Raw genomic sequence first — 26,454 nt, 5'->3', positions numbered from 1 at the left:
CTTATTATAAATTCGACAATTAGAAAAAATATCAGATTCCAAATATTCGATTTTGCTTATTTAATCGAGAATCACTTAAATAAATATGTTTCATTCAATATAATATACATTCATAATGATATAGTAAAATTGTGGATTTGAAAATGAATCACAATCCGACATACGTTATCTAACCATGTTGGGGACATGTAAAAATTGCGTATACTCCCTCTTTCTATGTTTATTCAGTCTACTCAATTATTTCTACCGCTATCGTGGATTTTCATTTCATCTCTTTATTCTCCAATCGATATTCTCATTTTCTATGTACTGTCTATCTATGCCACTGTCTATGATACTGTCATTCAACTACCCTCTCTTTTTCTTACTTAACTTTAATAAAAAATATAAAAAAAAACTATATTTTAATCTGAATATTATGTATTAAAATAAAGGATATCTTTAAAACCAACTGAGATTTCGAATTATATCCAATTTTACTATAAATTTTTTATTGATAAAACCATATCCAATCCCCCAAAATTTGTTGATATTTGAATAAAATTTATAATTTTCTGCAAATAGAAACTAATTTTACTTTCCTTTCATTCATTCGGAAACTTTTTTGTCTTTGATTTTGTTCTTCCCCCTTCCTTTCCTCTTGCTACCATGCTAGCTAACTCTTTCATATTGATGAATTTTCGAATACATTATCTTGCTTTCCATTCTCAAATTTATATCTTGGTTTTCTTTATCATATTTTCGTTCTTCTCCCTCCCTTTCTTCTTGCTACCATATGTTTCATTCTATAACACATATTTCACTTATTTTTGTTTTTCCGTAATATTTGCTCATAAATAGATCATTTCTTCTTCCTTCATCTCTAGTTCCAAACATTTTCAATAATAAACAATCTCTTTGTATAATCACTTATGAATCTTTTCAAAATCATCAAACTGCCGCAAAAATAATTCTTATCCAATGTTCGTCAGATTTATATTCCCCCAAAAATAATTTAAGAACTTCAATTTAAATTCTTCAATGTTACTCATTTGTTATAAAACCTTGGATTAGTACTGGATATTAAATAATATTTTATTACTTCTTTTTTATCTGGCCGATTCTTGATATCTCTAATTTTGTCTACTTGCCATAGAAAACCACTGGCATTAATCATTTAAATTAATATAGTCACCAAGGCAATTAGTCTCTTGACAAAACGTCCCAGAAATAAGTCTTCCGTGTCATCGATTTGGACGATCTAGTCGCCTCCTCGAACATCTAATGCCATCTCTCTGATTTATGCTGACATACGATACACCGGGATCGCTGTGGCGCCAATTTTTTAGGACGACAGTGACAACTTACAACGTAAGGGCCGGTCCACCGGTTCAAGCCTGGGATCACCCCCATAAATTCGACGTTTCACGACTTGCAGGTCGTGTCGTCGAATCCGACGTTTCGGGATTATACGTCTTCATCAGATTGATGGATTAGCTTTGACAGTCCGAAATACTGGGTGCTACCTGATACGAGTGGGGATTTTGCGGGGTTGTCGAAGCAGGGTGGGCTGGATGTTTTGATTGAATTATTGGGGTGATTTCGCGGTTCTGACAGTGGATTTGATTGGTCTCAAGCTCAGAGGAAAGAAAAGATAGAGGTGCCCTTAGAAGTAAATAGCGTTGTATTGTAATCAATTGCAACAGTATGATGATAAAGTGAGATAGGACAACAACAAACCTGCAAAATTGACAACTAGAGGGGCGGTAAACATTTCAGTGGCGTAGTCAATGGTTCTCTTACTGCCTCTTATTAAGTTTTCGGTGCTGAAATGTTTGGAACAAACATATGCATATTTCGGTAAATTGTTCATTTGCAATCTTAACGCGTGGCACCATATTTTGCTAAATTCTCTATTTGAAGGAAACCTACAAATGTTAGTATTGAATTAAGTTTTCGATATCTCACAAATACTACGCCATAGACGAGATATATTCTACGCCTATGGACTCAAAACGTGAACTTACCTATGATAGGTTAGGTTTTCATTTCCGAAGTTTTACACACTATACATGTTTTTCGAGTATTTACCATGATTAAAATTAACAATATGTAACTTAAAATTCACAAACTTGTATGAAATAACGCCGATTACAAACGTGAAATTAAAATGAACAGTTAACCCTTAACGCACCTCTAGTTGACACGTGCAATAACAACAACAGAACCGTGTTGCCAAATCCTCAGAATATTCGCAAAACATCTATGCCACAGAACGGAGAAAAGATTACTTCTTCCTCAGAATGGCAACGCAGTACATTATAAGTGTTTGTAAACAAAAATGTTATAGCGATGTCAACAAATGCTATAAGGCACCTCTATCTTTTCTTTCCTCTGAGGTCTCAAGCAACGTGTGATTTCTGTGAAGAAAATAATCACCGGGAATTGACTACCTGAAAAAGGGATTTTAGAAATTATTTTGGCTGCCAAGTTGATACAACTTTCTTTATATTAGGCCAATTGAAAAGACCCCGGTCTGATGCACAGATGGCGGTGCTAGTATTAAATCCATATAGTTTTTAGTTAGTACCAACCTTCAAATGATACATGTGAAAATTAGACAGCAGTCCGACAATTAGTTTGTGAGATATTGCGTTGTGAGTGTAGCTACTTTTATTATTTGAAAAAAGATGAAAGAAAAAAGAATTTCGTGTGCTGATAAAATATTGCTTTCTGAAAAAAAAAATTACAGATGTAGCAAAATCTTAGCTTGATGAAAAGTTTCCGGTGTCTGCGCCAGGAAAATCAACCATCATCGATTGGTATGCTGCGTTTAAACGTGGTGAAATGAGTACCGAAGACGGCGAACGCAGTGGACGCCCAAAAGAGGCTGTTACCGACGAAAAAACCAAAAAAGTTCACAAAATAATTTGTAATGACCGTTAAGTGAAGTTGATCGAGATAGCAGACATTGTGAAGATATTATCTGAACGTGTACATAGTATCGTTCACGAAGTACATGAGAAAGCTGTGTGCGAAAGCAAAAACGTGTTAATAGTTCTGAGCAGTGTTTGAAGCTGTTTAAGTGCAATAAACCTGAATTTTTGCGTCGATAGGTGACAACGAATGATTCATGGATCCATAATTTCACTCCGGAGTCCAATCGACAGTCAGCTGAGTGGACTGCACACGATAAACCGAATCCGAAGCGAGGAAAAACACAACAGTCAGCTGGCAAGGTTATGGCATTAGTATTCTGGGATGCGCAACGTATAATATTTATTGATTTCCTCCAAAAGGGCCAGACCATCAACAGCGATTATTATTTAGCGTTATTGGACCGTTTGAAGGATGAAATCGTTAAAAACCTGTCCCATTTGAAGAAAAAAAGGTTCTGTTTCATCAAGACAATGCGCCGTGTCACAAATCAATAAAAACAATGACAAAATTGAATGAATTGGGCCAATTCCTTCTGCATCCACCGTATTCGCCAAATCTGGCCCCCAGCGACTTTTTCCTATTTCAGACACAAAAAAATGCTCGCTGGAAAGAAAATTTAGCGCCAATGAAGAAGTAATCGCCGAAACTGATGCCTATTTTGAAGCGAAAGATGAATCGTACTACAAAAATGTTATCGAAAAGTTGGAAGATCGCTATGGTCGCTGGATGGCCCTCGAAGGCAACTATGTTGAATAATAAAATCGTATTTTGCCATAAAATTGTGTTTTCCTGATAGATTAGGGAATTTATTTTGCACATAATCGTATTCAATCCGATTCACCCTATCAATAATAACATACGAAAAGGCCATCCTGTATCGTATTAATCCAATTCGCATGTGAACCTGTCCAGACTGACTGATGTTATGAATTCAAGACAGTGGGTAATACATACATCCTTATCATATCGCCTGGTATATATCTGATTTGGGGACACTCAAAACCATCATAAACAATTATTTTTATCGCCATTCACCGGAAGTGGAAAACATGTAAACTACATTCGATCGAATATATATTTTGAAACAAACCCCTCTCTCGCTCAACTGTTTTCTGTTGAGGAAATTGTACTGATAAGGATTGAGACCGGCAAAAATCGAGCTTGTGAGACCTGAAAACAATTCCATTTTCGAGGTCATTTTCAGAAGCTCCTCCGAGCGATAAAGAATGTAAAATCAGAAGTCTAAGTTACCTCAGATAAGTCTGGAATTACAACCTACCCGAAAAGATTTTTCTCTGTTTTATTATCGTAATGAGTTTATTACAGTACTCAAAACAGAGCTGTAATGAACTCATTTCAGCATTGTTTTCAGTTTTATTTTTCATTTTGTGATTGTCTACACTGACTTCAATCCTATCAAATTTCAACACACGTCAATTGTCAATAAAATATAATTTGGATACATTGAAATGATTTGCAACATTATTCGCAATTTCTCTTAATTTTGGTGGTGTTAAATCGATTTCGTCAGACATAATTCACGAATTTGATGCTTAATTATAAATTAGTTCAAAATTCGAAACGTACGATTCACATTCAAATTCCGTAATCTGTCAATTTTTGTAACAGTCACACCAACTGCCAAGATACAATACAGAAGTCACTAAGATGTATAATATGAATTTCGACAATATTTAACAAAACTTGACTGAAATAGAGAAAATATCGTCTAATACTCGTTGCAGAAGGCAATTCCAACACTCATGCGTTCGAAAACTCGCTCCTTTGTTACTCGTTTTCGAATCTCGCATTCGTATTGGAATAGAAGTCCATTCTGCAAGTGATTTTAGAATGTATTATTGAAATTGCTAAAAAAATCTGATGCAGAATTTAAAAAATAATGTGCCAATTAATAAAAATTAATTATTTCAGTTTAAGCATTCGTATTAACGGAATTTTTGAGAAGACATTTGACAGGTAATTATCGAAGAATTTCAATATTGCTTTGAGTTGGACCAAATATAATGGAAGTTGATGATCACTGATGTAAAACATGTTTTAATCAGGAATTTTCCTGGCAGGTTCCAAAAAAATGCAGAGAGATAAAAAAAATTGGATTTTAACAACTTGAGTGAGATAATGGTCGTTTCAAGGAGCATAATCTTTTGTTCGTGAATGAACTGATAAGAACAGGTTTAATTTTCGTTACCTAAAACAGAACAGGAAAATGAAAAAGCTCATATCGAATAATATGACACAACGACCAGAAAGTATCTTAATTGTAATTGGGTGAAAGATTACAGGAGAATACGTGAATATTCCGCATAACATTCATGAAACACAAAATGTGAAATGTGTAGACTAGGGGTTCCGTAAAAATAGTCTATGCAAAATATCAAGCTGATTGTATCATCAGAATCAAAGAAAATGGACCATTGAAATTCAAGAGAAATATTTGCGAAATTTTGCGTTGATAAGTCGTAGAAACGAAAATAATAAATCAAAATACGAAAACGAGCGACGAAGGAGCGATTTTTCGAACGCACGAGTGTTGGAATTGCCTTCTGCAACGAGTATTAGACGATATTTTCTCTAGTTCAGTCAAGTTTTGTGACATATTGTCGAAATTCAATGAAAAATTCAGGTTATATATCCTAGTGACTTTTGTATTGTATCTTGGAAGTTGGTGTGACTGTTACGAAAATTGACAGATTACGGAATTTGAATATGAATCGTACGTTTCGAATTTTGAAATAATTCATAATTACGCATTAAATTCGTGAATTATATCTGATGAAATCGATTTAATACCACCAGAATTAAGAGAAATTGCGAATAATGACACAAATCATTTCACTAAAACCAAATTAAATTACATTGAAAATTGGCGTGTGTTGAATTTTGATATGATTGGAAGTCTGGGTAGACAACCACAAAACGAGAAATATAACTGAAAACAATGCTGTAATGAGTTCATTACAGCACTGTTTTCAAAACTGTAATGAATTCATAACGATACTGAAATAGAGAAAGATACTTATTACTTATTCAATGAGCTTTTGATAATCTACATTTCTTGAGTTCCAGTTTAAATAAATCATAGTGTAAAATTAAAATATAAACGACTGCTGCTGGACGGCTGAAAGCGTAAAATCAACGTCAGTGTGGTTTTCACCAAAACATTACCACACACGTGCTGGTCGGGATTAGGATCTCCAATAAATCCCTAGGGCTTACGCCCACTTATCTGTTTTCTCTCACTCGAACACCCACACACACACTTCGATCCTATACATCATGTTTTTTCCCTTTCTAGGGTACCTGTTACTTCTTCGCCGTTTTTTTCCATTCCTCCCTTCTCGGTTATAGCGAGATTAGTTTGTTTTTAGCGTGTCGTCGCGTAAATCATGCATGCGATGTCCCCTTTACATTCTTTCGCCATTATCTGGTAATTCGATACCGAAGAAATTTGTAGGCAGATATCGAGGACCGAGTTTTGGGGAATAGATAAGTTGTTGTACACTGTTGGATTCGTGTAGCAAGCTACCTTATTATGTTCAGAATCACTATCTGCCTGTTTGAATGGTTCTAATCTGGCTTAACCCAACCAAACTTGACTTAATATAACTTAACGTACGCTATATTTAACCCATTTTATTTCTAACATACTGCATACCTTTCGATTCCGTTGTTTTCTAAGGCCCAGTCTTTCCATCTACGGTTTCGATTTACCAGAATTAACTGACAGTGTGAAATTAGCTGCTAATAGGCCGCATCCCGAATTAGCATAGCGTTAGCGCACAGCTGAGTTCATGTGACTATGTCATTGATATCAATCAATTGATTTTACCCTTTAGCGAACTTTCATGTTTCTTAATCTTTTTTTTGGAGAGTTTTCAGCATATTCCTATTTTATTACTGATTACGTTAGAGTCTGTAAATCGAACATTCGTGTGATGAACGGCTTAATAAATGTTTCGGGAATTAATTCAAAAATTGATTTCAAAAATTACTATATATATATCACTTCAATAAACAATGGTTTAAGGGGTGTTGGAAAAGCGTTTTATATCACTTCAATATACATCATTAACACTATAGAAAAATTTCTTGCTCATATGGGTGAATCAATCTTGCAAGATGGAACATAATTTCATTGGATAGACTTTAAAGAACATCATTTTACTAGTGACCATCTGCTTATCCGTATTGTGTTAAAGTCATTTTAAATTATATACAGGGTATGTTTTCGAAAATTTGACATTGGTATATTTCCGTTGATATTTTTCTCTTTTCATTTTTGATAATGTAGTTGATTATTATATATTAATATGTAGAATGGCTTGTCCGTGAATAACTGAATAAATAAAAGATCAAAAACATATTTTTCTAAGATTAATGTACTTCGATATAACCTCAGAGTAATAAAAATAGATAGAGGGAGCATATGTCATTTTCAGTAGGTAAATTTTGTTCCCAACATGAACTATCAAACTTCACATGAAGCGCGCGGAAATGAAAACATATCAGTGATACGATATTTCACTCGATTCGCGAGTTTCTCGACAAAGAACGAACTTCTTATGTACCATATTGAATCAACGTTTTATATTAACTGAAACCATATTGAAATAAATACCTAAATAAAAAATAAATCAGGCATTCAGAAAACAAACTTCAAGCGCGCCAAACGACGTGAAACAACCGATGACACTTGGAGGGCAAAAGTTGCCAAACTTTGAATTTCAGCAGGTAGATACAGAAAATGATAAATATTCTGCATACTATAAATTCAATAATTAGGAAGAATATCGGATTCCAAATATTCAAATTTGCATATTTAATCGGGAATAACTCAAATACATAAATATAATTCATTCAATATAATATTCATAATGATAGTAAAATGTAGATTTGAAAATATATCACAATCCGACAACGTAATCCAACCATGTTGGGTACATGTAAAAATTGCGTATATTCCCTCTATCTATGTTTATTACTCTATGGATATAACATATCTCAAAAAATATCGTTCCTCCTAGATTTATTTTCAGATGAATGCTTGAAATCCGATGGAATTTCTTGTTTTGAGATGGTTAGAGCACTGAAGGTTGGTCGGTATGAGTGCCATATCTATATACTGTTGAAACATTTTCAACTGTTTTTTTATATCTCTTATAACTTCGGAGATATGCCAATAGCAATTCAAAAGCCTACCTGTATATTGAATGAGAATAAGTGAAGTTTTTTTGTCGGGATTGTTAAAGTTAGATTGTTTATTGTGTTTTTATCCTTATATCCTTCAGAAAAATTCACAATTGCCAAATAGTATGTAGAATTTTTAATCAATTACATCACGAAACGAGATTTGACTACATGGTAAAAGTAGAATAATATTTTGCGTTTGTCTCACTTATTGTTACGATGAGATCTCTGATTTGCGTTAAATGTCACATGATTAATGGACATAATATCACGTTCTTATTTCCCGAAAATCGAAATTTCTGATTATTTTAATTGATACAATAGATGATCCAAATTTTTAGGCGTTCAACCAGCAGAAATAATAAATTCTCCGAAAAAAATTTTTTTCTGAAAATATTTTTTAAAGTTCAATTATTGCATTAGTACTTACTTGCTGACAAAGATGCTGATGCAGAAGTGAGTCTACCTCTTCCAGTATTCGCGGGATTCATCAGATAGGAAGGAATACCAGTGTTGGGTTCCGAATACTGCTCGTAATAACTTGTAGATGTGGGTAACGAATACGAATTCCTATGGCTGTGATTGGGAGTGTGATACGAATTGGAAAACTTGTTGAAACCAGGTAAAGTGCTACCGCCAGCTGATTGGCCAGAATCATTCAATGACAGAGTTGTAGCTGTACTTATTCCTGCAAAAAATCGAGAGAAAATTCAATAATAGTGGCAACTGGGACATTTTTCAAGATGCAACTATCAACTATGGGTTCCACATAAACAACAAAACAGTATTAGAGATAATATGCTAACTACATCTCCCAAGTTATTCATAGTAATAACTAAGTATTAACATAGAAGTTTCGAAGAGTTTAGGTTCGAATTTTCATTAATACAGATCATTTACCTAACTCATTGCAAGCACTAAATTGAACTATATGGTTTCTGCCGTATCGTGTAGTAAAGTCAGTCAAAAATATGTTAAAGTTATCGTAAAAGTCTACGTCTATCATACGTCTTACTCTCACGAATACACAACAATCTAATTCACAAACTACAGTATTAGTAAAGGCCTATTTTCTTCACCTTCAGTTTCTAGGTCTCACCGACAGAATGAATCTACCTGCTAGTTGCGCAAAACTGTGGAATTCAGGCACCGAGCAGCTATCGCCAAATTCACTCTGTCAGTGATATTTAGTGAACCAGAGATGAAAATAATGAGCCTGTTTATGAAACAAATGACAGCTGGAAGAACGGTTACTGTCATACCACGTGGCTATTGATCAATATTTTTTAATATGGTGTCATCAAAATCTAAATTTATAGCTAATTTACTGTGGATTTCACCCAGCTATGTCTGTGTTATAGATCTAGACTAGAATTCCTCGTATCTACTTCTTTTTAGAGTACACTATGAAGAGTAATATAAAATCTGATTCAATTCAATGCTATTTAGTTACCACATCTTTAGAAGTTTGATGGGTTTTCAATTTCCTGATACATATATAATATTTATTTATATCTTCTTAGATATATTCATGTTGAGGAGAGCATTTCACAATTTCAGTCAATTCATGGCTAAAACTCCCTACAGCAAAATTACTGTATTTACTCAGCTTCTTCATTAAGATTCGTTCAAAGTGGTCACCTTGAAATATTATTGATTTACAACAGATTTTGCTAAAAAACGATTGGACCGTTCTTCCAGTGATTCCTTCACAGTAACTACACATGTTATAAAAATATAAGCTAGAACGAGTCTACGTTTGATGATCACCTCCACTTCCACCACATGTTGTATCTTCTTGCTTCACATTCTCCAGTTTCACTTCTTGCTTCACGTTCTTCAGTTTTCCTTCTTCTTCCATGTCATACAATAATTTCATTAATAAGTCTTCATCGCAAGGCACATTTTGCTCTGTGGTATCTGAAGGTGGCGTATACGTATAGGGATAATTTGAAGAGTCTAAGTTCATATTCTGTTCCCTTGTTCTAGACGGTGGCGTGTACGTATAAGTACTTGAACTCGAGTTCATACTTTGTTCACTAATTCTTGACGTTGGCGTGTACGTCTGAGCATAACTTGAAGAATTTAAAGTCGACAGTTCATTGCTTTCTAAAGGTGGCGTGTACATGTTTTGATCACTAGTATGCGACGGTGGCGTATAGGGAGAATCTGAAAACCCTAAGTTCGTATATCTCTCGCTGGATTCTGAGGGTGGTGTGTAGGGATATCCTGGAGGTCCTAAGTTTATATTTTGCCCGCTGGAACCTGGTGGCACTGAGAGAACGGTAACATTAGATCTGTTTATACGTGTGAAGTAATAAAGTCTGGTTGGTTGATAGGGTAAGGAATATATGCTAGGTAGTTGTGAGTCTCTTATCTAATTATTAAGTAGAATAAATCAGGTCTATTTTTGTCAAAGTCTAAAGAAACAAGATTCTACCTCGAGTTGAAAATTCAATCGATGTTATGTCAAAAAAACTAATTTTATAGGGAAAACCATCCTATTGGTTTCACCTCTACGGAACTACTATCAGTAGAATAGACACGTTAATGGAACAAGGTGTCGAAATTGATATTAAGATAAATTCATTCGCTAAAGTTATTCTAAATAAAGAGGTCTATATGCTCAGCTACTTATACAGGGTGGCCATTTGAAAACGAAACAGACGAGATTACAGACGAAATAAAGTTTTTCGATAGAAATGCTCGGACAGGTCGATTTCTGTTTCGAGGGGGACAACTTAACATGTAGGTTACGGACGCATAGCGCTTCAACCCTTGCTACTACAACCCTCACCCCCAAATTTTGAATAGGGAAGATGGAGTGAGTGATACCTCATTTGAAAGGTATTTTTATACTGATTTCAGCACAGTAATTGTTTTTTCATTTTATGCATTAGTTCTCGAAATATTCTTAACTAAGTATTTGAAAATGAAGTGGTGTTTTCATGGCACTTGTAGTGTTTTGTGAAAAATCGACATTTTGAGCTTCAAAACAACCATGACTGTGGCTTCCTTCCTAAATAACTAACGCATGAATATTTCGAGAACTAATGCATCAAATGAAAAAACAATTACTGTGCATTTCAGTATAAAAATACCTTTAAATTGAGGTATCACTCACCCCATCTTCCCTATTCAAAAATTGGGGGTGGGGGTTGTAGCAGCAAGGGTTGAAGCGCTATGCGTCCGTAACCTACATCTTAAGTTGTCCCCCTCGAAACAGAAATCGACCTGTCCGAGCATTTCTATCGAAAAACTTTATTTCGTCTGTAATCTCGTCTGTTTCGTTTTCAAATGGCCACCCTGTATAAAGATGGAATTCTAAACTGTCCGATGGAATAATTGTTGTGATCAAGAGACATATTCGTTTTCATTGTCAATCACGAAGACAATTATTGTCTAAATCGCGTTCATTTATTTCTCAAAAATATAGGAATAAAGGTCTAGCAATAGCTTTTGCTATTTGATTTTGCAAGGCGAAGCCGGTAAAACTACTGAAGAAACAGGTTATTTTTCTAGTGATTTTTTTCAAATCAAGACTACACATATTAAGTATAAGGGAATAAGCTACAACGAGTCTACGAATGATGATCACCTCTGTTATATGTTTGTGAATCTTGTTGCTTCAAGCTTTCCGTTTTTTGATCTTGTTCCATGTCATACACTATATTAACAATAGCCGCATCATCTTCTGACGTATCTTGCTTGCTGGTATTAGAAGGCGACGTTTCTGTATAGCTATCACTGGGGGAGTTCACACTTCGTTCGCTGGAACTGGACGGTGGCGTATAGGGAAAACTTGGAATCTCTAAGTTCTTACTTCGTTTTCTTCTACTTGTTGGTGGCGTGTGCATATTAAGATAACTTGAAGATCCTGACTTCTTACTTCTTTTGCCTCTTCTTGTCGGTGGCGAATGCGTATGGAGATTACTCGGATACCCTAAGTTCATACTTCGTTCACCTCTACTTGAGGATGGCGTGTGCGTATGGAGATTACTCGGATACCCTAAGTTCATACTTCGTTCACCTCTACTTGAGGATGAAGTGTGCGTATGGGGATAACTTGGATACCCAAAGTTCACACTTTGTTCACTTCTACTTGACGTGTTTGTACAGGGATAACTTGAGGACTCTGAATTCATACTTCGCTCGCTAGTATCTGACGTACAGGGATAACTTGAAGACAGTAAGTACTGACTTTGCTCGCTCGAATTTAAGATTGGCATGTAGGAATTATCTGGAGGCACTAAGAGAACGGTAATATTAGATTTGTGTATACTTAGTTTGGTCTTGTTAAAAATTAGTCTTGTTGGTTGAGGGGGTAAGGAGTAGATTGTAAGTAGGGTAGTTCCTGTCAAGTCAATAAGTAGAATCAGGTTATTTTTTAACGTCAAGTTAAAGAGAAAATAGAGTCTTCAAGAAAAATAAGGTGCTATCCCGAGAGAAAAGCTCAATAGATGTTAAGTCAAAAAATAAATTTTATACAGAGGTTTGTTAATTATTTTTATAAGTTTATTTTTGGTAGACTTTTCCGAATGAACTCTAGTAATAATACTAGAGTTTATTCAGAAAAAGATGAAGGAATTTTTTGTTGAATATTATTTTCTGCTCCATAAATTCTGTATTTTATGAAATATTAGAATTATTATTATGAACAAATATATCTAATATTCCATAAAATACAAAATTTAGGGATCAGAGATTCATAGTTAACCTAAACTTCATTCATTTTTTATTATTTTCACTCTTAACGTAATACAGCCCGAAACGTGAAAATATGAAAATATGAATAAAAAAAAATTGAGGTATATCAACCTATGATATTCCGCATGAATAGAACTAAGCACATTTTGGAACCGAATAGGTACTAAATTTGAATTCGAATGAATGGACATTTTCAGAATTACTTTGAAAATATTTGAGATTGTGATTTGTCAGCACATTCCGACTCAAATCCACATTGAAAATTTTGGGCCGTCAGGACTTCCTCTTCGAACAGAAATAATTAAATTTGGGAAATAGTTCCCCATATGCGTCAACAGAAAAAATGTTGAAATGACAGTTATTTAGGCGAATGTTACTGAATATTGGTAAATATATGAAAAATAAATCAGAGCGATTAGAATGATCAAAAGCATATCAGTCAAAAAAGTCCTGGTTAGAGAAAATGTTCTGAAATTTATTGATGAGATACCAAATTATACGTTTTAAATGCAGTAAATAGCATCAATATTCGGTATATGTAATGTATCAGAAACAAAAACCGATGAAAAGCGTGTTTTACAATTATTGAAGAAGAAGAAATCAATGCTTTAGTCACTGTCTACATAGGAAGATTACGACTGTTGCTGAAATAAAAAATATATACAGGACAGTATATCTTCAAAAAATGAGGTTTCAAAAATGCTTACAGGCATTACCTTCCGAGTGGTTTTCCTTTACAGAAAGTTGCTAACTAGACAATTTCATATTTATTCGAAAGAAAAATTTTAATAGCTATCATAATTTGTTATAATATTGTGCATGCAACTCATTAATTATTTCCGTTATACCCAAAAACCACAAATGATTTGGTTCATGCCCGAAGGCAAAGAAGTCACTAATGACATTGGTAACTAAAATAAATGGTATGACATAAATAAATTGAAGTACTGAACTACAACCTCATATTCATTGTCTTAATATTACGAAAACAAAGATCGTCAAAATCGTTTTCATTTAATTCTCTACAAATGATGATGACAACACGCCAAAAATGAATCACAGTGTTTATAAACTAGGTACGTCTGAACGTGAAAATAACGCGTTCGATTAGGATGTTGAACTCGTCGTTGTCGAAGTCAAAACTCGACTAGGATCGAAGGTTTTCCTCAAAAGAAACTGTCTATTTCCTTGTTTGGTTCATTTCCGAGAAAAAAACTTCCCGGACTGCTGTTGCGACACGAAGGAATACCGCGGACAACAATATTGCCGGATTTAGGTAGTATCGATATTTGAAAACAATTAATAGCAAAATAATATACATCCTGAGTTTGAGCCTTTTCAGACTCAAGTGAGACTTTTGTTCATTCAAGATCTTCCTATTTATACTCAAATTTGACAGGAACCGAATAACTAAACAAGGTGTTTATAAACATATAGTTCAACTTATTGAAACTGGTATTTCAAAACATAAAAAAAAATCTTATTTTTAATCAAAAACTTCTAAATATACTGCAATTTTTTCGTATCCAACGTTGAAGGAAGTAAATAGGTACTAACCTATTTTTTAGAAAAAATTTTCAATATACAGTGTGGGTCAAAAATGTGTACCTAGCTTTTTGAGGTTGAAAAATAACTATAGTTTGATGAAAAAACTTATGGCCCATAATGCATATTAAAAAAGTTGATAAAATAAAAAATTTCCCTGCATAACTTCTAAACGGTGAATGCCACCAGATTGAAATTTCGTGCATGAATGTATGTTGTCAAAATTAATTTTTTCATTACACTTCTACAGGGCTACTGAGCTCTACAAAAATGTCTATTGGTTACAGAAGAGGAACTTACCCTATTTCTGAGATATTGTGGAATTACACGTTCCTCAAAATTTTGCATACAATGAATTTCAAACCAAATATGAATTCAATAATAGCTATAGGTACCTCCGGAAACATTTGGGTGGGTTTTTCTATTGACGAAATAAATTTTATCAATAGTGAGTAATCGTATTACTTTTCTTAAATTCGAAATTAAAGACATTTGAAAAAAATTACATACAACTTATATTCAGGTAAATCTGAAATGAAATATGTCAGTCTGTCATCCAGAGCTTCAGTCACTAATGGAAATGGTAAAATAATATTCTTTATTTCAGAATCGTAATGAGTTCATTACAGTTCTAAAAACAGTGCTGTAATGAACTCATTACAGCATCGTTTTCAGTTATATTTTTCATTTTGTGGTTGTCTACACTGACTTCCAATCCTATCAAATTTCAACAAACGTCAATAATTGTCAATACAATATAATTTGGATATAGTGAGATGATTTGCAACATTATTCGTTATTTTTTATAAATTCTGGTGGTGATGGATCGATTTCGTCAGACATAACTCACGATATTGAAGCGTAATTGTAAATTAATTCCAAAATTCGGAACGTACGATTCATATTCAAATTCCGTGATCTGTCAATGTTCGTAATAGTGACACCATCTGCCAATATACAATACAAATGTTACTAGGATATATAATCTGAATTTTATATTGAATTTCGACAATATTTCACAAAACTTGACTGAAATAGAGAAAATATCGTCTAATACTCGTTGCAGAAGGCAATTCCAACACTTTCGCTCCTTCGTCGCTCGTTTTCGAATTTCGCATTCGTGTTGAAATAGGAGCCCATTCTGCAACTTGTTTTAGAATATACTATCGTACAATCATAGAAATAGCAAAGGGATGTTCAATTGATGAAGGACTTTTAAACTTTTCAGAAAATTTTGAAAATATTCCTTCAATGATCTTTCTTTATCAGCGTCAATTACTTGAAGATGAATATAATTCTGTTGTGGTGCCAAAATGTCCGGCTTCGGCTCTGAGTCCCCATTATTAATAATAATGAAATAAAACTTTGCTGTCCTCATTATCTAATTTACTGCTATTGAATCGATATTTTGTGTCATTCACCAGCAAAATTGTCTTTGGCAGCTAACGACTTCATTACTAAATATTTCTCGATTAGTTATACAGGGTGTTTCCAAATGAGACGTGAACATTGAAGGAGTTGTTAGTTTCTCTTATTTGCAGTTTCCAAGAAATTCGAGTTCTTGTGTTTCTCAAAAAATTTCTCACCTTACTTTATTTTTCGTGAATTTTTTCTACGTTGACCAAATTTCGATTTGAATTTTGAAATATTTCCAGCAGAAAAGGATATGATATGTATGAAAAAAGCAAAACTATGATGTATTAGATGTTCAATAAGAATTAGTATGATTTGAAAGTTGGTATATGAAGGAAGTAAGAGTAAATTTCTAATATAAATTTGGCTGCAACTTTTGAATTTCACAATTTTTATATTACAAAATCATTTTAAAAACTTGCCAAATTTTTATTTCCTAAAAGAGTTTTCGTAAGAATGCAGGCACTAGTTTTGTTTCAGCAGATTTTCTGATTTGAAAGAGGAAATAAGCAAAGAAAGAAAAGTAATGAATTAAATATTTTTTATAGCAATTAAACTCGAAATTTGAGTAGAAAATGTATTAATAAATTTATTATTTTATTTATTATTATTTCATCAGTTGTTACTTTCTGTCTGAAATTTACTCTCCATTCTCTCACTACTTCGTCTTTTCTAACGGTGTTATATCCGGTCTTCTCGCTGGTCACGAAAATAATCCAAAATTAAAATTAAATTTGATAAACGTAGAAAAAATTCACGAAAAATGAAGAAAGGTCAAAAATCTTTTTAAAATCACTAGAACTCAAATATTTCCTAAACTGTTAATTTTTTGAAAGCAAATGAGTCAGTCTAATACGTCCTCCAAGGTTAACGTCTAATTTGGAAACACCCTGTATTTATTAGAGAGCTATTATTCGGTTTTTTAGAGATGAGGGTTCTTTTATTTTCGACGCAGTTTTTGAAGGTGTATTTTAGTACTTGTTTGTATTTTTATTTTACTAGTTGAGAGCGCTTATTCGTTTTCAATAAAATTGGCTCTTGATTATTTTTCATTTCACTACAAGGAGAGGTATTTTCACTAAGAAAACATTTTTGTCAAAAAGTCGTACAAATGTTTTATTAACTGACTGCGCCCCTCCTCTGCTCGGTCCTGCGCGCAGTGTTAAAATATTAGGTTCCTTGAAGACGAAACTACGCAGAACTCGAATCTTTTCATCCGGAAATAGGAAGTCGATGAATGTGTTTTAAATTGAGAAAGATGCAGATCCAAACGGTTTTACATTTAACTTTTCAAAACACACGTACAGAATTGGAAGAATGACACGATTTAGTACCGCTTAGAAGGCGATTTTTTACTATTGATATCGAACTTTTTAAGTTGTCGGGAAGCTAATAGATCTCACCTAAGAAAAATTCCAAATCTGAACCGATTATTGATCGAATTCTAATAGCTTGCATTAATGACTTCCACATACTACATAATAATGAGTAATATGTTTGCGTTAGAGTTCAATGTTTTCAATTGTTTTGTCAGTTGGGTCGCATCCTAAAAAATATTTCAAACTATACTTCGAGAATAACGGATATATGCTGTTTCAATTGAATCAATTTTCTATATTACATACAATCTTTATAATTCATATTTTAATCTATAATTTTTTTAGTCAAAAATAATAAACCTTATAGATTATTCATACGTTATATCACAAGACGTGTGAATTCAATCGACGCATCTTATTATTTTGACAATGATTTTTCTTAGGAAATAGTTGAATGTAGTACCCGCTAACTGCTGGCTAACTACACAAGTCAATATACAATAGATAGTGGGTTTTCATTTCAAAATTATTGTACAGGGTGGGCAAATAAGCGAGGTAAGCGGCTATATCTCAGGATCCACTCATCGTAGAGAATTGCGGTAAAAAATTTTACCATTAAAGTGATAATGAGAACACACTGGAAATTGTTTTGAAGTGTATACCTCTACCGCTAGGGGGCGTAATAGCTACCGTCGAGTAGAAAAATGAATTTTACTCGAAAATGTTTCATATGAAGTTGAAGAAAAAATATCATTACTGTAATCCTTGGAAAATTCTCTATCTTTTTGAATTGTTACTTTCGATTTTACGACATCAAATAAGGGTAGGTGAAAGGGAGAAATCTGACTGACTGAAATGCCTGTAACTTCAGTTTGGCTCAACACTTTTGAGCAAATTAGATCTCGTCTGAAAGATAATATCTTGTTGATTGAGGACAGAATATAGTCATGATGAATTTGTTTTTGCTGCTTTCGGTAGGGGGCGCTAAGTCAGAAGTTCATTGTTTTGTTCATTTTACTCCGAAATTTCAAATGTAATGATAGGATTTCCTTAACAGAAACCGAAATTCCATCAAATTTGCATGAAAAAACCTGAAGGTCGCAAAACGATAATTTCAGGCGTTCTGAAGTTATGGCCGAAAGAAGATATTCTTCAACTGATGCACTGCGAAAAACCAAATTGTGTCTTTAAGTTCTAAGAGGAACAGAAATCTTATCAAATTTGTATGAAAAAACCAAAAAGTCGCAAAGCGATAGTTTCAGGCGTTCTGGAGTTATGGCCGAAAAAAGACAATTTAGTTTTTCAGTGCATCAGTTGAAGAATATCTTTTTTCGTCCATAACTCCAGAACACCTGAAGCTATCGCTTTGCGACCTTCTGGTTTTTTCATACAAATTTGATAGGATTTCTGTTTCTCTTAGAACTTAAAGACACAATTTGGTTTTTCGCAGTGCATCAGTTGAAGAATATCTTCTTTCGGCCATAACTTCAGAACGCCTGAAACAATCGCATTGCGACCTGTAGGTTTTTTCATGCAAATTTGATGGAATTTCGGTTTCTCTTAAGGAAATCCTATCATTACATCTGAAATTTCGGAGTAAAATGAACAAAACAATGAACTTCTGACTTAGCGCCCCCTACCGAAAGCAGCAAAAACAAATTCATCATGACTATATTCTGTCCTAAATCAACAAGATATTATCTTTCAGACGAGATCCAATTTGCTCAAAAATGTTGAGCCAAACTGAAGTTACAGGCATTTCAGTCAGTCAGATTTCTCCCTTTCACCTACCCTTATTTGATGTCGTAAAATCGAAAGAGACAATTCAAAAAGATAGAGAATTTTCCAAGGATTACAGTGATGATATTTTTTCTTCAACTTGATATAAAACATTTTCGGGTAAAATTCATTTTTCTACTCGACGGCAGCCATTACGCCCCCAAGCGGTAGAGGTATACACTTCAAAACAATTTCCAGTCTGTTCTCATTATAACTTTAATGGTAAAATTTTTTACCGCAATTCTCTACGATGCGTGGATCCTGAGATATAGCCGCTTACCTCGCTTATTTGCCCACCCTGTACATAAAATTATTTTTCAAAGCAATATCATGAGAAAAAATTTGGATAATTCAGTCCAGTGGCGTACCCAAGGGGGGGGATAAGGGGGGATATATCCCCCCCCCCCAGAAGGAATATCCATTATATGTAACAACCTTATATATCACAATTTTATTATGAGTAAGCAAAATTCTTTGGAAAACTTCTTCAAAAAAAGGAAAAATTGAAATTTTTTTTTCTTTATCCCCCCCCCAAAGCTTATGTCTGGGTCCGCCACTGATTCAGTCAAATGATAAAATCCACTGTTTTCAAATTTTCACAATTTGTAGTTAATGTATTGAAGATTAAAAAACTAAATTTCAAAACCTTAGAATAAGACTTAAAATTTCTCGGAAACTGTCAAAGCACAATGCATAAAATTTAGTAAAATAATAATTAGTTACTAGTTACTATACTGTACTGTACCTATTGATTCTCCGAGATTGTGAAACCGATCCCAAACATTCAAAGAAACCAGAACAAAAAGAATACAGTAGTTAGATATATGAGACAGAATGAGATGAATGCTGATACAAACAGGTATCTATGAGATACAGACAAGATACTTGAAAGAAATGTATTGGCTTTATTGGCTTTCGGATGGCCAAATTGTATTGTTTTTCTTCTTGTTTTGTGTCAATTTTGATCAAAAGTTCATTGATGGAAACATTGAGGAATACATTTTCAATCATACAATTTAAAGAATTGAATATACTTGCTCCCTACATATCTTGACAATGGAGAGAAGTAGAAAAATATCATTTTTAAACAGATCACTTGTTGTTTTTGACTTTATAACATAATTGTTTCGAAGCTACCGATCTTGATATGTATTCGATAATTTATATCACATATTTTTATTTTTATAAGTTGAATCTTAAAACATTATTCACAATGTACATTGGTGTAGCATTGGTGAACAAAAGTTATGCATCTTCTAAATGAACTGCTCTTCAAATCTCTTTTGAAATCATTGTTTTAAGTAGTTTATCTACTCCTATTGAATTATATATTCATTATTCAACTGCTTTTGAGCAATTAATAGTATCTATTAACAAACACCGTGAGTTATAATAACTCACTGCTATAACTCACTATGATGAATCGAAAAATATGGATCTGTGCTTCTATACTTCTCAGCTTCTATTCGATTGGCCGAAAGGGAACATTCCATTATTGTTATTGAGGGGAGGAATGTCCGAGGGAATGTCACTCTTGACGTTTTCAAATTAAGTTGATATCTAATTATTGTGAATGTTTTGCAAGAAACGATTAATTCAGATAGTGAAGATGAAATATTATATAGGTATACATTTCCAAAAGACAAACAGCTAATGTTACCATATAGAATTATTTTCCCGAAAAAATATAAAGGAGTTTGAAAAAATTTTCAAGATTGGTGTAGCAGTAAGATCATTGAGTCATCGTTTACAGGGAATATTTTTTGGTATATTTTAATGCATTTTTATAGGCAACTATTGAGGTTTTTCAATAAAGTTCTATGTCTGTACTCAATACTGGATTCGAGCTAGCCGAAGCTAGTTCGATTGTGATTGGTGGCACTAAGTTTCCATCTCTCTTTTACGGGATCGAGCATATATGTTTATTTCTCGTTCCCTCTGTCCATATTCTAAGTCTGTTTTTTTTCTAAGTATTTATTTATATAGTCGTAGATAAAGTATAGTATTCAACTTGCGGTAATGGTCATAACTCACTTGATGAATTACAGCACTCGCCTGCGGCTCGTGCTGCAAACATCATCTGCGTGAGTTATGACCTACATTACCGCTCGTTGAATAATATACTATAAAGTAGTAGTAGTTAAAGTAAGAAAAAACCACAAAAACTGCCCATGTGTTTTTATGTACTTAGTTCCCTAACATTTAAAGAGCAGTTTATCTACGCAACTGACTAAAATTTGATTTGTACGGTGAATTTAATTCAATCTATATGTATATTCGAAAAAGAGGCAATAAGATATACTCAGTAACCAGTTTAAACATTCGGTTAGTTAAATGAAATTCGTTGCGAAAATCTGTTTGTTTTGATTAATTAATTCAAAAAGTTGATAATTGTTACTAAAAAAGATAAATGAAATAAAAACTGCAGCTACATTCAATATCCAATAGGAAAATTCCATAACACTCATCAGTGGCGTACCCAAGGGGGGGGGGATAAGGGAGATATATCCCCCCCAGAAGAAAAATCAATTATATCTAACAACCTTATATATCACAATCTTATTATGAGTAAGCAAAATTCTTTGGAAAACTTGGCCAAAAGAAGGAAAAATTGAAAATTTTTTTCTTTATCCCCCCCAAGGCTTATGTCTGGGTACGCCACTGATACTCTTATTAAAATAGTTTGATATTTTCAATACAGTGTCAAATAGTGCCGATTTTTCATAAAAGAGTAGGAGAGATATTAATTACCAGTGGTCAATTCTTCCAGTCGATCGAAAGTGCCATTAAAACATTCGAATGTGCTTTATAGTTGCCGACATGTAATACGGAGTCAAAATATTTATTTCAACGTTGGTACGATTTTGTAAGGATTGCAAAAGTGGACAAGAGTATTAAATATCGAAAAAGACTGGGCCGAAGTTCGTGCTAGACTGAATGACTCATTTCAATAACTGATGAAAAAGAACACAGCATATTTAACAATATCGTTAATTATTTCCTCTTTCAATGAAAAATATCGCGACACGTCGAGAAAAAAATGAAAATAAAAATTTCAATAATCCATATCTACCAAACTATAAAAACTAGGATTTTTGGATGAAAAATATTGCATATAACCGTAGCAATTCATGTCTGGAACTTGATTATGATATTTTGTTATATTTCTTCTTCCGAAATTGTGTAACTTTGCATTTTTAGTTCCGCATAAAAGCTCTGGATTTCACAGAGACAGATTTTTCGGTTTCAAAATTTCGAGGGTGCTCAAAATGTAAAACCTGTGTAACCAAAATCTAACAAAACTCGAATATAAATAACAAGATCTACTTCCCTTAAAATCAATTGTGCTCTAAAAAACACGAGAAAAACATTATTATTGACCGATAGACCTTGAGAAATATAAAAATCGGTAGCCAGTTGAACTATCGATGAAAATTTGTAAATAAAAATATTTCCCAGCATTAAGCGATTGTGGGCTACGATAAATTAACATGGTTGATCAAACATTACTTATCATAATTAGTCATCAATCGATTGCGCTGATTTTTTACGCGGATCAATTTCCAAATCGTCATGCGCTTGCTACCTGTAAGATTGCAATCAACTCTATGTGACTCATACTTTTATAGATCATTTAAACTCAAAACTCGCAATTTGTTGTTAATAATTTGAAATAACGGCTCTTACACAAAAAAAAAACAGAAGATCATTAAGAAAAGCTATGTTAATTTTAACCCAATATTCGATAATTTGCTGAACCATTACTTTCAAGACTTTTCTGAAAGATATTTTAGATCAAAGTCTGTCAAAAATCAAATTTATCAACTGATTTGCATAATTTTACACCCTAACAGTTTTGATGAGTTATCTCGTGAAATGAAAAACCTAATTTTTCTTCCAAGAAACATTTTGTTTATTTGGAATTCCTTCAATACTCATTTCGTATAAAAAAAAACGACAGCTAATAAAAACATAATTTTCGAAACGAATTTCTTTCAACTAGGTTTAATATTTCGAACAATTGTCTATAGGTACTAGGACGTATTCTGCAATGACCGAAAAATAAATTGCAAAAAAGGTACGTACTTTTGACATCTAACGAATACAAAGGCATTACTAACGGAACAAAAAAATATTTAATTTTAAATACCATAAATTACTAGTGAATTAAAATTTTTTCGCGATATTATTATTTCATTTGAACTCTTTCTGAACATTGGTTAGGTTACATACATTCATCTCGTTAAAAAATTTGATATATAAAAATTAGGACTTACCTGTGTTTGTCCATAGTTGGCTTTGAGAACTGAGATCCGGTGAATTCGTTTGATAATATGACATTGGCGTTGTAGAATAAGAGGAATTCCTCGGGTACATCGAACTGAAAGAAAGAAACAAACATTCGTTAAAATTATCAAAGCGAAAAAGGCGATAAAACGAATTATCTCCGAAAATCCAAAAAAAAAAAATTTAACGGTATTAAATTCGGTAGTTGAAAATAAAAACATGAAACACACTCTTCTTTCCCATTCGATAACAGGTCCTTCAGTATCGAATTCATGTGAGAAAAATTCGGGAAAAGCCCCTTAATCTCAAGATAATCAAACGTTTATCAAATTCCAACACGTTCACCCTTCAAACATCTAACCTGAACAGATATCGAACAGCATTCCAAATGTTTCCGACAGATTAGAAACAGATTTAAAAAATACTAACTTATGTTGCAAAAAGTTCAGATCCATTGCTGACACTGATGTTTACCGCTCTTTTTTTTACACTCACGCACCTTCTCGACCGATTCAGGACGTGACGGAAAAACAACTGACAATCGAATGCTACGCTCACAACCGTAGCGCAAGGCGTTCTGACTTCTACCCGCAGAATCGTAGCCTGCCTTAAGCGTTGTCACGTGATCAGGTGGTAGAGCTGGAGTACGCCAGCTGATTGGTAAGAGCTTTCGGCCCTATTTTGACTGTCAAACGAAAGCACACCCCGAAAAATTCTAACCTTTAATTTTACGTAGGTAACAACGGAAACTTTGAATACTCTGTGCGAAATATTCTACAATTTGTACAATACAATTTGTATCTTATATCTTATTCATAGAGAAAGAAGAAGAAGAAGATCTTATTCTTGTATCTTATATTCCATAAGAAGGTAAAAGTATATTTATTTGGGAAATAGTGAGAAACTTACATCAAAATAAATAATTAGGTATTATAATAATATTTGAATATATAGATTTCTTTTGATTTTTTTAATATTTAATTAACTTCACATGGTAGAATTGATCTAAATTTAATCTTGTACCGAGTGTGTCAACTTGAGTCATCTGCAAAATATTCCATAAGAAGGTTAAATTATATTCATTTGCGAAATACTGAGAAACAATAAAATAAATAATTATCATAATATTTTTGTGGATGTAGGTATAGATTTCTCTATTTTTTTTAATATTTAATCACTCATTACAAGGATGTCATCAGACTAAAATTTCATACAATAAAAATGTAAATTTGCTATGGTTATGGAACATTGAGAGAAAATATTCTATCTATCGTTTTTAACTTTATTAAAACTTAAAACACAACCTCAAGTATTGAACGAATAGCCCTGAGGTTGAACATTAAATAGTTCTAGAGCGCTTGTTCACCGAATGTATTAGATATTATTATCATTTCATATTTGATCACAATGTATGTAATTTTTTTACTCAATATTTCTGTACTAAATGATTATTCAATAAAAGTTTCATTTTGAATATCCCGCTATCTGCACATCTGTCATTTTTGAAGCTGTCATATTTGGGCATCCAACAAGTAAAAACTACGCCATTACTAAAAATGGAACGAAACATGCTTCAATAACGAATTTAAATTGTTGAAATTGACTACAGAAATGGTGACAATTTTGCAGACACATCATTAAAGCAATTCTGGCTCGAAATTTTGAGTTGTTGGGACAGGTTAGTTATGTGAAGAATCGAAACCATATCCGTCTCTCAAGAACAACTGAGAATATTGCTGCTGTACCGTAGTGTTGATCAAACTCAGGTTTATCGATTCCTCGTTGATCTTGGGAATTAATAATTTTTTAATGCCGGAATTAGAATATATTGATGACGCCCATGTCAATGCTCCAAATCGATCCAAAACCTTAAATATGGAATTCGTGAAGTTATCGAGGACATACAGCAAATATGCCAATTCATCATGGCAAATTTCATGAAAAGTACATGGTGCTGCAACCGTAGCCTTTTTATTATTTATTAATATTTTTTATCGTTGATGGCATACTTTCCCCTTTGAAATGAAATAAATATTCAATGATTTCTCACAAAATATACTCGTTCTTTTAATATCAAAATGAAATCACTTATTGGAAAAGCCTAAATAAGCATGAATATAGGTATTTTTTTTACAAAAAAGTGCTTTCCCTCTCTATTCTACAACCACAGCTCAGTAAGAAAAATGAACAAAAAAAAAACTAGAAATTTAAAAAATTGATGGGTTGATGGTAATATGCTGGGAAATTTGATATGCCCTTTCTAGATATCAAAAAAATTCATGAGATGTTTTTTGTGAAACAGAAAAACCAACTGGACACAATGTTTTAACGAGACAGGATATTATTTGATGTGAAATAGACATGTTTTTTTAAATATATTGAATTTTTCTGAGTAATTGCACCTCGAACTGGAAATTACATTTTCTACTCATTTCAAAACTGCATGAACATTTGCATTGGGATATAAAATAATAAATGTGAAATTGGCGCATGCGTAAACGCTCCTGAGTTCACATCGCTGCTTTCCTCATGTTTTCTATATTTTTCTTGAATTTTTTGGATCGGAATTTACACGAAACTATAAATTGAATATTGAATGAAACGCCCATGAAAGCCTTCAGCATTGGACTAACTATATAAAGTTTTAACTCCATCAAATTAGTATGGAAATATAATATGCAATATTGTAAATTTCGAATATTTTCGTTTATACCTAAACTTAAGGTCAAAATATTCGAACATTACACCTGTACCTTCTCATCATTAAATCAACACTAATTGCGTAATTAGGTAAATAGGGAGTAAGAAATAAGGTAAATTTAATTCAACAACCCGAAATAAACGAAAACAACTAAGTTTCAAATACTAAGTGAATAACAATTGACGTCAAATCTCATTAAATTATGAATACATAAATTAAATAATTGCATATTACAAGAGTATTTGTAACAACATGTTAAAAATAGGGAGAATAGTAAACATCTCTACCTAGTATGGAATTACTAAATGGGGTGTTTATAAAATATATTCCTCGGGCCCCAAAAACCTTGCAGTGCCGGATCTAGGGGGCAAGCCCAGGTGGGATATTCAGGGGGGACATTTAGGGATCGACTAAGTAGCTTTGACAACCGATAATGGAAATATTGTTAATAGTTCTGAAATCAAACAATATCGCGGATAATCTTATAATAATGTTTCCAATATGAATAAAGCTGTCTATTTTAGAACGTGTTTGGATAACTTCTTAAATCTTGTGCTTGGATATAATAAACCTTTG

At 33.1% G+C, this 26,454-nt stretch overlaps 1 protein-coding gene across 4 annotated transcripts in view; it reads right to left on the bottom strand.

The window, feature by feature from the left end:
- Positions 1 to 26,454, bottom strand: part of LOC123678421 (transcription factor fil1-like) — a 101,412-nt gene that overhangs the window by 18,443 nt on the left and 56,515 nt on the right. For 3 of the 4 annotated variants that reach the window (XM_045615443.1, XM_045615445.1, XM_045615444.1), the window contains exons 4-7: positions 23,168 to 23,271; positions 11,726 to 12,376; positions 9,898 to 10,401; positions 8,558 to 8,815 (exon numbers count right to left, since the gene is read on the bottom strand). In XM_045615443.1, coding sequence (XP_045471399.1) covers positions 8,558 to 8,815; positions 9,898 to 10,401; positions 11,726 to 12,376; positions 23,168 to 23,271 — 1,517 coding nt within the window. Of the gene's footprint in view, positions 1 to 8,557; positions 8,816 to 9,897; positions 10,402 to 11,725; positions 12,377 to 23,167; positions 23,272 to 23,407; positions 23,567 to 26,454 lie in introns of those variants that run through there. The other variant, XM_045615446.1, reaches the window with a different exon arrangement.

The sequence above is a fragment of the Harmonia axyridis genome, chromosome 4 (genome assembly GCF_914767665.1).
Source record: "Harmonia axyridis chromosome 4, icHarAxyr1.1, whole genome shotgun sequence".
In the NCBI taxonomy this organism is placed as follows: domain Eukaryota; kingdom Metazoa; phylum Arthropoda; class Insecta; order Coleoptera; family Coccinellidae; genus Harmonia; species Harmonia axyridis.
Note: the sequence above shows the minus strand (reverse complement) of the source record. Positions and strands in the feature narration are given on the sequence as shown.